Source organism: Diospyros lotus, chromosome 6 (assembly GCF_014633365.1).
Source record: "Diospyros lotus cultivar Yz01 chromosome 6, ASM1463336v1, whole genome shotgun sequence".
Lineage (NCBI taxonomy): Eukaryota > Viridiplantae > Streptophyta > Magnoliopsida > Ericales > Ebenaceae > Diospyros > Diospyros lotus.
This window is the reverse complement of record NC_068343.1, coordinates 5,309,652-5,326,361: the sequence shown is the minus strand read 5'-3', so window position 1 is coordinate 5,326,361 and position 16,710 is coordinate 5,309,652. Positions and strand designations below refer to the sequence as shown.

Below are 16,710 nucleotides of genomic sequence, written 5' to 3'. Positions count from 1 at the left end.
CATGATGCATTCGATTCGAGGGGGCATTTTGTATCGCCAAATCCGTAGCAGGGATTAAATTTGCAACTCATAAGCTGAAGCATGGGCAAGTTCTAGAAGATTATATTAATTAATGAGAAAATGGGCCAAGCAGTCATGGATTAATCCATCAAAACTAAGGACGGAGAGCTCCACCGGGGAGCCATACCCTTCTTTCTTTTCAAAAACCAACTTTCTAGTCAGAGACAATGCAGCATTACTTGGTACAGAGATTAACGCAATTTACAAACAAAACAGATTTCAAAAGGCAACTGCATACCGGCCCAGATAAAGACACATCACATCTTCTTCGGCTCATCATCTGCTGGATCGCGAAGAGTTCCAAACAACCAGTCCATCCATATTGTGAAGTGGCCATAGTTATGCCGGTAAGTAACATGGTGGATGGTGTGGTAGCCAGCACCCATGATGGGCCAGAGTTTACCATCAATACAATCATGAATGTTTGCTGTCCAAATGCCCTCCATGAATAAGAGGAATATATGCATTTTAAAATGCACTGGCACTAGAAAAAGCGACATGACATGCGGCAAAGCCTGCAGTATCCCATCCAAGGGGTGGAATGCCAAGCCTGAAACAAAAGGAGATCCCCACAAGTCATTTTACACTTCTCAGAAGCAAAGAGAACCCTGACCCATCCCCCCCATAAAGGGTGCACAACTTGATCAACCCCAAATTCTGAGTCAACCAACTGGAATCTGAGTCAGGCTTTGAAAACAACTGTGACAGCCAATAATTTAAAAAAGAAATCATAAGTCTGTCTAAGCATTCTCGTTCAAACCTGTGAAAAATGCGGCCATAATGCAGTTCCAGTTCTATTCAAGAAACTGTTCAAATTGTTACGAGGGCCACACGGATAGGGGTGCTCTTGTATGTTCCATGAATATGGAAAGTGTGTTAAACCAGTTTATCCTGTATATATATATATATATACACACACACACACACACACACAACAATCCCATGCCATAAATCCCACAAGGTGGGTCGGCTACATGAATTCCCCTATCCAGCCATCTCTATCCATGGCATATCTTCTTTAAGACCTATATATATTCTTTGAAAAAGTAAGAGGTGCATGGATAAAACCCAACAAAACAACTAATCATTTCGCATTACAAAAATGATGAAGATTATTTGGCCATAAAAGAAATAACAAAAAAGATCAGGTAGGAGAAACTCATACGATGTCCTAAAAGGTAATTTAAATACCAAAAAAAATCTACAAATCAATTATATGTATTTGGGTTCCCAAATTCCCTTATTTTATTGCTGCTCAATGTTGTCATTTGATGTCTCCGACCACAAACAGTCAAGATTACTGGAGAACTTTTTTTTTAACCTGTGTCTTTCAACACACAAATTCCTGTCCAGAGGTTGCCCTCAACGAGGTCTATAGTTTACCATTGAGTTTAACAAGGAAAACAACAAAGATTAGGCATTAAGAAGAAGGATCATATAAGCAGTGCCTTTGAAGCCACAGCTGTTACTAAGAGATGAGGTATCTGGGCAACCCACTAAGGCTGGATTAGTTTACAAATTGCCTGCAAGTAATTAATTAGAATGGCAGGCAATGATGCAGCTGCTTAGTAAGAGGTACTCCAAAGTGTTTTGTCCATTGCATCTTCTTCTTACAAAAGAAAAATATAGATTCCAAGGAGACCACAATATGAAATGTAGTGACACATTAAGAAGCTAATCAGTTCATTGTCCACCAACATATTTACCCCATGGCTGAAATTGATGAAATAACATGAATGAAATATTTTCATTTTCATTTTCATTTGAAGAACAATAAGAATCCTCAAGCTTTTCTTATGGATTTACTTTGTGAGATACAATTTTCAGCCTCAAATGCAACATGATACACATAGTAATGAGTTAAAGGTTTAGTAATATGCGTTTGACCCATCCCTATAGGATCAATATTTGGGAAAAAGAATTGGGTCATATTTTGATGTTTTGACCAACATGCACTGGGTAAGATAAAAAGAAATTGAGATTTACATTTCTATTAAGACATAAATATGCAATGTTAGAAAGAGCTCGATCATATGATATGCCATTTTCTTTTCCCAGTTATTATAGGAACTTCTTTTTCTTCTTCATTTTTGTTCCAAATTTCATTATAATTCCTAGTTTTGTAGGGATTTGTTCTATACCATATCATCATTTACAATAGAATCATGCTACTTGTACATCACTTTTGTACATCTTAGACTACATAAAGGGATATTATGACCAAAATACCCCTTGCCTCCATGCGCCTCTATGCGCCTCATAAGGAACTTTTTTGTCATTTGTACACCTTTGTGTAGCCCAAAGTGTACACAAAAGTGTACCAATGGCATTTTTCTTTACAATATCCAGATGATGTTTGTGATGATTGAAGCCACACCAAACTTGGCTATTCCCAGATTAGACAAGTTGAGGCTTTGAAGTCAGTAGATGTGTAATAAATCTCAAGTAGAATGGCTAAATGGACCTATCTGAGAACTGAAACTGGAAGAAGAATAAAAACCAACCAAGAAGAAGAAGAAACAATTTTCTGGCCTTAGATGCAACCATTAATGTCCTCACATAGTGGAACAAAAGCTTAATATGCTGCTGTTGTAGTGGCAACCATTATGTACATACCATATTAGTCACATAACACATAAATTAATGAATGAATATGCTGAAAATTTTAATTTCTATCACTAATTAGACATAAAAGAACCCAAATCTAATGAGAGTGTCATGGCTGAAAGCCACTTCACTCTTGATTCTGAATGCATTTATTAAACAAACAAACAAAAAGGAGGAAGCTGTAGGCATTCATTTGGCTAAAACATTTTACACAAAAAAAAAATTTAAAAAAAAAGTACTGTTAAAACACAAAAAGGAAGGGTGGCCCCTGGATTGACAAATGCCTCAAAGTCAATGCAAGCTTCACACACACACACACACAAAAACCATATAACTAAGTCTTAACTGTATCGTCTAAGAAAAAATGAACTATAAATGTTAGAGATGGTAAGATTTTCATACACGAGCAACATGCTATATCAGTAAAAGATTGTAAAATGAAAATTCACCTCTTGTAGACCACAATATGGTTCAAAAAGCCTCTGGCACCCAAATCATCAGTGCCAGTTTACATGAACCTAATTATGCATCCAAAGATGTGTATGAATGATTGAAACCCACTACATGCACACGAAAAATCCCTCCCCCAATTGTATTAACCTGGTTGCATTCTGAGCATGATTGTTCATATAGATCATATAGGAGGAGAAGAATATTTGTGTTTGTGTAGGGAAGCAGCCAAGATTCACAGCTGAAATATCTTTCCCAGGTAATCTGAATGTTATTTGCTATGAATCACTAACCACAATCAAAAGCTACGTTCTATTAAGGAGCAGATCCAAAGCCATTGAGTGTACTATGATGTTACCTTTCTAGATGTTAGGCAAGTTTTCATACTTCAACCAAGCAAGGGCCAGAAGCAAGGTACATATAGCATGCACAGAAGATTTTAAACCCTTAACTAAAAAGTCTTGATGTTACTACATTCAGTGCATATATTTTCAGGAAGCTATCTACTTATTATGTCCAAGTACAAAGCAAAAGCAACACCAAGAAATCATAATTTACACATACCTACAACCCTAAATATCTAATTTGACCAGCCATTGAAACCACAGAAAGTGAAATGAGTATAAAGTAGAACTTACCAGCAAATGGAGAGAGAGTATTTTCCTTATTGTAGATGTGATGTGTTGCATGAAGATACTTATAGAGAGGTTTTATGTCATGCAATTCCCTGTGCATCCAGTAAATGCCAAACTCCACAATCACAAGGTAAGCAATTAGATACACAAGGTAGGCAGACCAACTGACATCATTTATTCTTGGAAAACACCTTGTCCAGCCATTTTCAATCATGTACTCAGAAACTGTAGGGAGAGCAGAGTACCATGGCATGGCCTTCATTGCAACAAATATTTGCAAGAGCATGGCCTTCGTTGAAGGAATTGAATCTGTAACAAGAATATTCATCAGATCTAGACACTTTCCTCTTCTTAATGGAGGAAAAATATTCAATTTTTAATATAACAAACAACATATGACCGAGTTTAATTGGTAAAAGACACTCCTGGAAGCAGTCTGGTGTCTTCACCCCATGAATTTATTATCTACCCTTTACAACTAAAAGGAAAAAAAAATCTCATTTATTATGGACACAGATAGATCAAAGCTAGAATTTAAGCAGCCAACCCCACATAGTGGGACTAAGACTTGGTATTGTTGTTATTGTCGTATTGTTTGTGTATGAGGCACAGAGATGATAGAAGGTTCTATGGCATCAGGCACCAGTTAACAACCAAATGAATAAACTCAGTTCAGTCAGATAAATTAGATCAGATGAATGAATGCAATTCTTGTGTAAAATAAGCTACCATTCTCTTATGGATTAGAACGAATTTACACTTTCTATATCATCTGATTTTTTTTCAACAGCAGGACAACTAACCACCGGATTTTTGGTTAGCTACCTCTTCACCAGGATCATTTTCTCTTTTCACTGTACGTCTATAAGTAAACAATGCAACAGAATCATTAGTGCAAGATTTGACTTTATAAATTAACAGTGTCCAAATGCATAGACAAGTTAAAAAATTCAGTATCGACAAAAAAAAAGGCAAGAAAGAAAGAAAAAGCAAACAGCTGGAGGCATTTGCATCCATGCAGGAACAAAAGAAACAAGAAAAGACAAGAAAAATTGGAGCAAACATGGGGTTAGAGATGGAGAGAAAGCTATAGAGCTTCAAAACAACTATAAGCAGCCACATTTTTGAACTCCCTGTACTGCAAGTCTGCAGTTTCTCTGTGGTGATGGAAACTATAACCACAAGGGCAGTAATATCATAGCATTTGATTCTGTAATACCCCAAGAGTCCAGAGAAGAGTAGTATATATCGAAGATAAGTAAAAAAGAAAACAACACCAGCTGAATACATTTTGCGCTGAATGTAGGCAAAGAACTCTCGGGTTAAACGTGCTTGAACTAAGGAAGTTCAAGAATGAGTGACCCCCTGGGAAGTTCACGTAGGCCATCAGGGTAAGTTGTTCAAGTCCTTCCTATCACTCAATGCGGGATGTTACAGATGGTATCAGAGCCGACCCTTGGTGAAGGTAGTCCGATGAGGGCGAGGAGTGGCGCCGGGGCTCGAGGACCTGTTCAAGGAGCGACTTCTGGCAGGCTTCTAGGATGGCAGCCCCCAAATAGGAGAAGATCTGGAACCAGTTGTAAGGTTGCATGACGAGAATGTCATGTGCTTAAAAGGGGGAGAATGTAATACCCCAAGTGCCCAGAGAATGGTAGTATATATCGAGGATAAGTAAGGAAAGAAACAAAACCAGCTAGATACCTTTTGGGCTAAATGTTGGCAAAGAACTCTCAAGTTAAGTGTGCTTGAGCTGGGGAAGTTCAAGAATGGATAACCCACTGGGAAGTTCGCGTAGGCCATCAGGGTAAGTTGTTCCGGTCCTACCTATCGCTTGATGCAAAATGTTACAGATTCCATAGCTAGTTTATAGAGAGGCAGAAAGTTAAAACCTTGACACTTCAATAACACGTGTAAGTAGCTCTACTTTGCATTGGTTGCTCTGTGAGAATGGTGGAAGCTCTATTTGAGGATGGAGGAGGCTGTATACATCTTAAGGTGTTCATATCTGCAGCAAAGCAGTTCTAACCAGTAAATTAGGTACATGGAGCTACTACTGGCATAAAAACCAGTACACTACTATAAGCACACCAAACACATCATGGTGCTTAAAACTTCTCTCTAGAAGTTCTGATCTGACACTGACAAAAGACCTCATATGTAGAAGGCCCATCCAACAGCACAAAACTTCTCGTGCAACAAATTGGCTGCCCAGAGCTGATCTTGGCATTACAACCAGTTTGCTCTAATCACACCTCATTTTAGGGTATGAAGTCTATGGACCAAGATTATGGAATTTTAAGGAGAATATCCTTCTAAATATCATAGCACTTCTCCTGCAACAAGTTAATTCATTGGCAAAAAAACAGCACCCAGGCTGGTCAACCCATTCAAACCACTACAGTAAGTTCCTTAGATATTTCCCTTCAACAACAGTAGATATAGGTTATTAAACTGTCTTCATGATGTTCTAAAACCAACTCAAGTATCATCCATGGCATTCCCAGACACAGACACTCTAAACCAAACTAAGTAACCACGTGAATCAGCAAAGTTTTAATCTCACATCCTCCAAGATTAAAGCTTTTGACAACAAAGCATGAAAGTTAAAGTTTGCACAATAGAATGCAACGGACAGAAATGAGGGGAATGATTTTCTACAGGAAGGGGATTGATAGATAACGTAAAGATAAGAATATAGAAGATAGCAAAAGATGAACTCTTTCTCTCACTTTCTTTTGTTGCACATCCACCAATAATTATACCTCAAAAAATATTACAGAATCATTTTTTGTCTGTGCAGATTAATAATGAAGATTTATTTCCGGTTTAAGTTCTAATGTATAAATCAGGGGAAAAAGAATATTACAAGAATGATATCCACATAGGGTGTTTAGTCCTAACCCCTGAAGTACATGCAGCTGGCACATCCTAAAAGATTTGCCATAAATAAAATATACAATGCCTTGAAACAAATTATCACGGTCATATATCATGATCTGAAAATATGGGGGCAGATATCATTACCTTCAAAATATAAGCAGGTTGGCACACACTACCCTTGTGTCACGGCTGGTGACTCGGGCTGGCTAGCTGATTTAGAATTAATCAGCGATAGCAGTAATGAAGTGGGGTAGAAAGAAAGGAAGAGAGAAAGAGCAAGGGAAAACAGAGGAATATATATATATATATAGAGAGAGAGAGAGAGAGAGAGAAATCCAGATTACTATTGATATTCTCGTTAACGGACCCAAAGGTCTAGGAAGGATATATAGGCCTCTGCACATGGACGTAGCCACAGAGGATTCCTTCCTTAAACGGTTATAACAACCATTTTGTCCTATTCTAGTCCTTACATGTGGGCCTCTTTTGGAATATTCTCTATAACAAACTATTACAACTGGAAATTAAAACAATAGTCAAAATAAGCAGTAACAAAATCTAAAGCAAGCAATAACAGTATGCAAATGAAAGAAAATCAGGGAGAATATCGCCGTGTGTGACAATTCCCTCCCCCTTAAATCATTTCTTGTCCTCAAGAAATGCTAAGTAGGCTAGCAGCCGTGGAAAACTGCTAGAGAAGACTTGGTAGGTACTCCCAAGTGTTGCTTTCTTGTTCTCCATGTTGCCACTTCACCATCACCAGGATGAGGGGTACTCCTTGGCGGTAGATAACCCTTTTGTCTAGAATGGCCTCGGGCTTCTTCAAAGTCTCCTTCTCTTTTGGATTGGTGGGCAGCGCGGGATTTACCGGCTCAGCCCCAGCTGATTTCTTCAATTAGGAGACATGGAAGATTGGGTGAATGTGGGTTCCTTGGGGAAGTTGTAGTCGGTAAGCCACCTTCCCGACCCGAGCCATGATGGGGTAGGGACCAAAATATCTGGGGCTCAGTTTGGACACCGGTCCTTGGGTAAGGGCCTTTAGGTGGGGAAACTTCAACCAGAGATACACTTTCTCTCCCACTTCGAATTCCCTCTCACTCCTCTTCTTGTCCGCATACTGCTTCATCCTATTTTGGGCTGAAGCTAATTCCTGCTTAAGTTGTTGTAAAACCATCCTCCTTTGCTACATGTATTCCTCCACAGCAGTCGCAGTAGCCTGCCCTTGTAAGGCTGGTAGAATGGGAGGTTTGTACCCATAGTTGGCCTCGAAAGGAGACATTTTCAGTGCTGTGTGGTAGTTAAGAGTTATACCACCATTGGGCCAATGCTAACCATCGATGCCAACTCTTGGGTTGTAGAATGCACATACACCGCAAGTAGATTTCCAAGCTTTGATTGATTCTCTCCGTTTGTCCGTCTGACTGCAGGTGATATGCTGTAGACATATTAAGTTTGGCCCCCATAGACTTCATCAGTCCTTGCCAAAATTCACTTGTGAAGATCTTATCCCTATCTGAAATGATAGTACTTGGGACTCCATGCAGCGCCACTACTCTATCCGTAAAGGTCCTTGCTACCGCTTGCGCTGTAAAAGGGTGAGACAACCCTATGAAATGATAGTACTTGGGACTCCATGCAGCGCCACTACTCTATCCGTAAAGGTCCTTGCTACCGCTTGCGCTGTAAAAGGGTGAGACAACCCTATGAAATGGGCAAATTTAGTCAGTCCACTACCACCAACACACTATCCTTCCCTTCAGATTTAGGCAACCCCTCTATAAAATCCATTGAGACGCTAGTCCAGGCTTGGTCCAATATAGGCAGGGGTTGAAGAAGACCGGGGTAGGGCACATTTTCATGTTTGCATCTCTTGCATGTGTCGCAAGCCAGGATGAACTTCTTAACATCAGCCTTTAACTTGGGCCATTGGAACAACTGCTTTACCCTAAGGTAAGTATTTTGAACTCCTGAATGCCTTCCCAAAGGGGATTCATGCAATGACTGCATAATCTTCTTCTTGAGGTCCCCTTTATCACCAATAACAATGCTGCCATTAAATCTGATCAACCCTTCATGTAAAGTATGACCTTCAACCTCCTTAATTCCCAATGCTAGCCTTTCCAGTACCTCCTTCACCTGTTCATCTGCTTCATAGCTGTCGACCACTTCTTGGTACCATTATGGTACTACGGTAGTGATTGCAACCAGACTCCCCTCTTCTTGGCACCTCGAAAGGGCATCAACAGCTACATTCTCCTTGCCCTTCCTATACTAAACTATGTAATCCAACCCCATCAATTTTGCCATCCCTTTTTTCTGCAGTTGTGTTTGCAATTTTTGCTGCAACAAATACTTTAAACTTTCATGATCTGTCTTGATTATAAACTTCCCATTATCTAGGTAATGTCGCCATTTTTCCACCGCCATAAGCACCACCAAGAATTCCTTTTCATAGATGCTTAATCCCAAATGCCTTGGGCTTAAAAATGCCAATGGTCTTCCTCCTTGTGACAACACAGCACAGCCCCAATGCCCACCCCACAGGCATCCCTCTCCAACATAAAAGGTTTAGCAAAGTCGGGCAATCCCAAAACAAGTACCCTGCTCATCTCTATCTTCAGCTTCTCGAAGGCTTCCTCAGCCTCTTGTCCCCAGCTGAAATTGCTTTTCTTAAGTAGGTTGGTTAGAGGTTTATTCACCACTCCATATCCTATAACAAACCGGCGGTAGTAACCGATAAGGCCAAGGAACCCCCGTAGATCCCTCGCTGTTGTGGGTCATGGCCAAGTTAACATGGCTTCCACCTTTTTGGGATCAGTCTTAACTCCTTCTTCTGATATCAAATGGCCCAAATACTCGACATGATCTTGCCCAAAGGAACACTTAGACCTTTTGATGAAGAGCTGGTTAGATCTAAGGACTTCTAGGGTGGTTTTGAGGTGTTGTAGATGCTGGTTCAGGGCTGGGCTATAGACAAGGATATCATCGAAAAATACAAGTATGAATTTCCTTAGATAGGGTTCGAAGATTTAGTTCATTAAGGTTTGAAAAGTGGCCGATGCATTGGTGAGCCCAAATGGCATCACCTAGAATTCGAAATGTCCATGATGGGTTCTAAAAGCTGTTTTATGGACATCATTAGGTTTCATTCTTATTTGGTGGTATCCCGAACGAAGGTCCAACTTTGAAAAAATTTTGGCATTGTAAAGCTCATCCATTAGGTCTTCTACCAAGGGTATAGGATACTTGTCTTTGATAGTTAAGGCATTTAACTGGCGGTAATCCACACAAAAGCGCCAAGATCCATCCTTCTTTTTAACAAGGAGAACTGGTGAAGCGAAAGGGCTCTGGTTGGGCCTTATGAAGGATTGTTTTAACATCTCCTTTACCATTTTCTCAATTTCTGTTTTCTGGACGGGAGAATAACGGTATGTGTTAACCTAGATCTCACCCTTTATATGATCACTCAAACAAAATCTCTCTCTAGTTCGCAAATGAACAGCAATCAGAAAACAATCAAGAACCAATCAAGAACTGCACAACACACAAGAATTTACCCTGGTTCGGTCCCAATGAAAGACCTACATCTAGCTTGGCTTTCGCCCCTACTTTCTCCACTATCTTGAATATTAATACAAGATTACAAATCACTCAAACTCAACTCTCACCTAGCCCATAAACCTGAAAGCTATATAGAGTTGATACAAGAAAGATATACACTCTTCCTCACTACTCAATCTTATCTCAAGACAGATTACTAACCCGTGAAAGAAAGCATATCTTAAAGCCTTCCCCTCTGCCTCTATATATAAGCAAATAAAAGGAGAAAAATGCCTCCTGACCAACTGCCCAAAACCAGCAGTTACAACCAACTCGGTCAGCCCTAAGTCAGCCCTAAGAAAAATAATAAAGTCTTTCTAGAAACATAACAGCAGAAATATTTCATAAAATACCCCTCACATTACAAGCCCTAATCTAGAACAAATGCTTTAACAGTATGATCTGATGTTTATGGGTTCGGTATTGGGTTTTAGGTGGATTGAATGGTCCAAGGCTCGAGTTGGGGGTAGAGTATCAAGTTTAGTAAATAAGTCCTTAAACTCTAACAGCAATTCATCAATAGGGGTCTGAAGGTGTACCTGGTCAAGCTCACACCGCTGGTTGCTGACAGTCAGGCATAATTCCCTGTACAACTTCTGCTCGGCCCCTTCTTCTATTGCTGCAATGGAAAACAGTTGGGTCAGTTGGTTCCACTTGCTTCTGAACACCCGGTGGCGCATCTTCCCTGTTATCATCCTACAAGTCCCAAACTCTCTCCCTCCCATGAGAGTCATTCTTCTTCCTTCTTTGTCAAAGGATACCTCCATCCTATTGAAATCAAAGCTTATGGGGCTCACTCTTTTCATCTAGTCAACCCCTAGTACCACATCGCAGCCCCCTAATTGCAACAACCTCAGGTCCGCTTCAAACTTCTCTCCTTGCATCTCCCAATTAAACCCCTGGCATACTGATTCACTGATCACCCTATTCCCCTTAGCCACCGTCACACTTAGGGGTTGAGTTTCTTTGGAAGAACACCTCAATCTTTTTGCAGAGCCTTCATCCAGGAAGCTATGCGTGCTTCCACTGTCAATTAAGATCAACAAACTGTCATTCCTCACCTTCCCTTCTACTTTAATGATCTTGTTATTGGTCACCCCCTTCAGCGCATGGAGTGAGATCTCACTCGTGTCTCCTTCCTCAAGCTCATCATCCCCTTCCCTTTCATCTTCTTCTTCTTCTAATTTCTCTTTCGGGTCCCCTTCCAATAACAACAGTTGCCGCCTGCATTGATGCCCGGGATAGTATTTATCCCCGCATCTGAAACACAACCCCGGCTGCCTCCTCGGGTCATTGTATTTTCCCCCAGAGCTAGGCCCCCCTGAAATTCTAACACCTTGGTCGCCTCTACCCCAATCTCGGTTATGTACCTTCTCTCCTTGATGGGACGAGCTTCCAATGACAGCCCAGTGTTGTTGCCTCTGCTTCCTCATCAAGGCCTCGACCACCATTTCTTGTAGTCGTGCACTTTCTGTCGCTTACTCCACTGTTCTAGGCCGAATCATTTTAACCATAGGCCTCAAATCCTCGCTGAGCCTGCTCAAGAAACTAGAGACAAGATAAGCTTCTGAGAGGTGGGGGTCATTGTTGATCATCAATGATCTCAGCTCTTCAAACCTCCTCAGGTAGGCATTCACCTCTCCTACTTGTTTTAATTTATTGAATTCTTCAATAACATCCGACATACTCTTTTCTCCAAACCTCTCGCATAGCCTATCAGTGAACTCCACCCATGTTGGGTTATCCCTAACCCTTATCCACCCCTGGTACCAAGCGTCTACCAGGTCATCAAAGTAGGCTGAAGCCAGGGCTACCCTTCTTCCCTCAGGTACATTGTACCAATCGAACATGCGCTCACATTTTCTTACCCACCACCGGAGATTATTCCCGTCAAACACCGGAATCTCCAACCGAGGTGTTGGGAACCCCGGTTGTTGTGGACGATTCTATCCTTCTTGTCCACCTTCCATCACATTCCTTATATCACCCTCCGGTTCCATCCCAACTCTCTCATTTCCCGCTACTCTGTCCCTCTTGTCGTTTGGTATTAATGGCTCTGTTCTATCTCTAGGGGGAAACTCAGGAGCCAATCTCACTGCATTTTGACGAGTGAACATAACCATAAACTGTTGGAGTTGGGCTCCCAGCTCTGCTCTCATTTGCGCATTATCCTCCTGCATTTGAGACAAAGCCCCATCGAGCCTTCTCTCGAGTTCTCCTACCGAATTTTTCATTTGGCGATCCAATGCTAAGATTGCCTTGTGATTGCGCTCCGATCCTCGCTCCAACTGATCTACGCGACACTGGAAGTCGGTCACCGTCGAGCCGAGCTGTTGTAGCTGCGTCTCGAAGCTCTTCATGCGGGTACCTTCCACCATGGAAGAATGCTCTACTAATCCAGCCAAGACCGTAGCTCTAATACCAAATTGTCACGGCTGGTGACTTGAGCTGGCTAGCTGATTTAGAATTAATCAGCAATAGCAGTAATGAAATGGGGTAGAAAGAAAGGAAGAGAGAAAGAGCAAGGGAAAATAGAGGAATATATATATATATAAATATATATATATAGAGAGAGAGAGAGAGAGAAAGAAATCCATATTACTATTGATATTCTCGTTAACAGACCCAAAGGTCTAGGAAGGATATATAGGCCTCTACACATGGACGTAGCCACAGAGGATTCCTTTCTTAAACGGTTATAACAACCATTTTGTCCTATTCTAGCCCTTACACGTGGGCCTCTTTTGGAATATTCTCTATAACAAACTATTACAGCTGGAAATTAAAACAATAGTCATAATAAGCAGTAACAGAATCTAAAGCAAGCAATAACAGTATGCAAATGAAAGAAAATCAAGGAGAATATCGCTGTGTGTGACACCTTGTTACATAAAAGGTTTATTGATGCCATGTTGCAAATTGTCAAGGTCACCACTGTGAATTAGCACACGAGTAATAAGAGAACAAATTCTCATGAAGGAGGGCATTGTTCCTTGATCTTGCTATTTTCAGATCATGAATTAAATGCAAAATGTAACCACGAACATGATTTTATTTGCATTTCAATATGTTAAAACAAAATCAAAATTCCATCTTTTTATCTGTTTAGGATTAAATAATTTGATCCAGACTGAACCGGAAGGGAGGGTAATTCAAAAATAGAATAGAAAAGGCTAAAAGGAAATGAATCATTTACTTCATGGGCTTGAATTTTCCATTCAAACCCATGTGGCACTTTAAGACTTTTTCTTTGCCTATAAGAAGAAATAACAAGATAGCTGAAGGCAAAAGGAGAATAGGGGAATGCCTTTGTGTATAACACTTGAACATGACAGTTAAAAATGATATATATACTTGATAGACAGCTTGTATCAATTTGAACCTACAGTTATAACAAATTTTTTAAAATGATTCAAAGTGATATCTACACCTTATGTTTACCCTAGAACACAAGGGATATGGAAAGTAGCCCATGCCATATGGGCATCTAGGTTAATCTATAGTGGCCCACACCACACGGGCTCCCTTGTAATATGCCCACAGGAGACACAGCAATGGCAAGACTCTTACGGCACTCTAACCAACACGTGCATGTGCAAGAGAAAATTGAAGATATAAAGTCAAAAACTGATGCAAATGGAATATTAGCATGGGCACCAATAGTAAACATAGCAGCAACTGCCCCTATGAAGAGGGTTCAATGCAGGACAGTAAAAAATAAATAGATCAAGCTTGAGAATGCACAACAATCCATCTGATCAGATATAGAATTAGCAACAAAATCAAACACCTACCACAAATGGAATTAAACAATGAACCCAAATCAAAAGGAAAAACTTCAAAAAAAATTGAAATAAAGTATAAATTAGAAATACAAAGACTGACATTCACAAGACATGAGTATGGCAATTTTTTCAAAACTACAACTATTTATAAAAAAAAAAAAAAAAAACCTATACAAACCAAATCAATTGACCAAGAAACAGATAGGTAAATTAAAAGCATCAATCGACCAAGAAATTGAGTAATATGCTTCCATGGACGTAAATATCAACGATATGCATCAATTGACCAAGAAACAGATAGGTAAATGACGAATAGCAAATTAAACAAAATAGACTCAATGTTTATTCACGATTCAACAAGGATCATAATTGTGAAACAACCAGGCATCAATGTTCAAATTGAACAAAATAAATCAGGAAAGAAAAAGAAGAAAAGCCAGAGACGTCATTCGGCAAAAAAAATTGAAGATTAACAAGTAAAGGCAAACAGCTACACAAAAACCAGACAACAATCAAACAGTAGAAAGAAAATCAAAAGGCACCACGAGATTTTTGCGAAATCACGGTAAAAGAAAAGGAGAACAGAGAAGATGACAAGACGTGCAGAAACACGTATGTGCGAATGAATATGTACCTTTGGGGACAAAAACATTGCGCTTCAGATAGTAAATATAGAAGCTCCAAAAGAAGCCGGAGAGGAAATAGACGAGGATTCCTCCAATGTAGTTCCGAATCCAAGTCTGGAAGAAGTGCGGGAGTGGATCCCACGTTCTACTCGGCAAAAAAGCCCCCAGCACCATCCGATTGTAGAAGGTGGTCTCCTCCACGAATAACGCCGAGTACTCCGCCATCCGGCTACGTCGCGCGGCTCGGAATCCGGAGAGAATTGCTTACCGGGGCTTCAGATCCCGATCGGCGAAGCTCACCTGAGTTCCAGATGGAGTCGTTTTAGCGGCACACAGACGGCAAATGACAGCAACACGTACGATGGGAAGCTCAATAAAGAGGACGATTCCCTTTATTTATTTATTTTTCGAAGGCGGCCAAATTTTCTTACTTTCCGTGTGACTTCATGATCACGGATCGCTAACCTAGATCTTTGGGCTCAACATAACAATTTTGACGGTTATTCATCTAGATTAGAATTTCTAAGTCTACGCTGACATCTTTTTATTGAATAATAAAAAAATATATAATAAATATTAATATTTTTATATTTTTATTATTCAATAAAAATACCATCTAATCTAAATGAATAACATTATTCAATAATTTATTCATAAGAGTACTCATAATTTATTCACATTTTTATTAAATTATGTATTTATTTTCACATAACATATCAAGAGTTTTCATTTAAAAAAGGCGTTTTATAAGATTAGATAAATTTAAAAATATAATTAAATTTGATGAATTTAAAAATTTGGTCACTACTTGATTTATAATTTGTTCATTAGTTAGTTCTGTAGCCTCTTGATTCAAGATTGTCTTAACATTTTCAGGTTCGACACATTCCAATACCCCTACAAGAAAAAAAGAGGGTTGGATCTTGTTGTTCAATAAGTTTTCTATCGATCGAATTAATTATCATTTTAAAATAATACAACATTGATATAATTAAGGTATAATAAATTATTTACCTCACTGATTAAATATTATGCTTTTATATAGATGTATTGTATTGGGTAGAGGGCCATTTATGAGTCCTACTCAAGCTTGGGGATAAAAGGTGAATTAGGTATTTATTGGGTCATTTTTTGTCTCAAGCCAAACTCTTGGATTTTGGGCTATGCTGGCTTTGTATCCATTATCTAATTAAGTTAGTTTGTTTTTGTTTTTAATTTCATTCAAATTGGTTTTATTTGAAGAAATCCCACTAAATAACATAATTGTCACATCTAAGGCCATAAAATGGTTTCATCTTCTTTATAGTTAGATTTTTATTCTTTTTGCAATTTTAGTTTTACGATAGCTCTAAAAATTAAATTTTGAGACAATTTATATTCTCACTACAAACGTGTTTAGGTAATTTTTAAAAATTAGTTTCATAATAAGAGAATATGTAGACTTTGGAATATCGAACTTAAATTTTTTAAATAAAATTTTATATATTTACTTATTAAGTATAAGAAATGTATAATTTTTCACAACTAATCAATTGGGCTTTAGAAAATATTGGGATGTGGCTCATAGGGTTAAGGGTAGCAAATTATAAGAACCACCTTCCTAATTAAAAAATATAATGACCTCCCATATTTTTTAAAAAATAGATAAAATGAATATTTTAGTTTTCATTTTCTCTCATCTCTCTACTTTTTCTTTCTTATCTCTGACTTCATCTAAAATGAAAAAAAAAAAAAAAAGAAAGAAAAAAAGAAACAACTAGTGATAATTGGTGATCAACAAACATTCTTGCCACCATAAGTCTATTATATGCCAAAATGAGGCGACATTCTTAGTCGCATGTAGAAGATAATGTTGGATAGGAAGAAACTAAACCATTAGAAACGGAGGATTGCCATGGCAAGCCCACGGGGCATGAGGTTGCTATTGGAAATAAGGGATGAACAAAAGAAACGAGAGAAAAGGGCTGTTTGTCAAGAATGAAGGATAAACGGAAAGAAAAAGGAAAAAGAACATATGAAAAAAAAAAAGCGTTAAAAGGGTACAGTAATTTGGTTATTTTTAAATAT

At 39.0% G+C, this 16,710-nt stretch overlaps 1 protein-coding gene across 1 annotated transcript; it reads right to left on the bottom strand.

Annotated features, from left to right (window-relative positions):
* Positions 1 to 136: 136 nt before the first annotated feature.
* LOC127803525 (delta(7)-sterol-C5(6)-desaturase-like) lies at positions 137 to 15,092 on the bottom strand. The gene is made up of 3 exons (XM_052339796.1): positions 14,652 to 15,092; positions 3,756 to 4,061; positions 137 to 610 (listed from the first exon to the last, which is right to left on the bottom strand). Exons 1-3 carry the CDS (start codon positions 14,866 to 14,868, stop codon positions 318 to 320), a joined length of 816 nt encoding a protein of 271 aa, XP_052195756.1. The 5' UTR covers positions 14,869 to 15,092; the 3' UTR covers positions 137 to 317.
* Positions 15,093 to 16,710: the final 1,618 nt, after the last annotated feature.

Coding starts and splice junctions, on each gene's coding strand:
- LOC127803525 (XM_052339796.1), bottom strand. CDS start 14,868: ATGGCGGAGTACTCGGCGTTATTCGTGGAGGAGACCACCTTCTACAAT. Junction 4,062..14,651: donor CAATGTTTTTGTCCCCAAAG/GTACATATTCAT, acceptor TTCTTGTTACAG/ATTCAATTCCTTCAACGAAG. Junction 611..3,755: donor TACTCTCTCTCCATTTGCTG/GTAAGTTCTACT, acceptor CTTTTGTTTCAG/GCTTGGCATTCCACCCCTTG.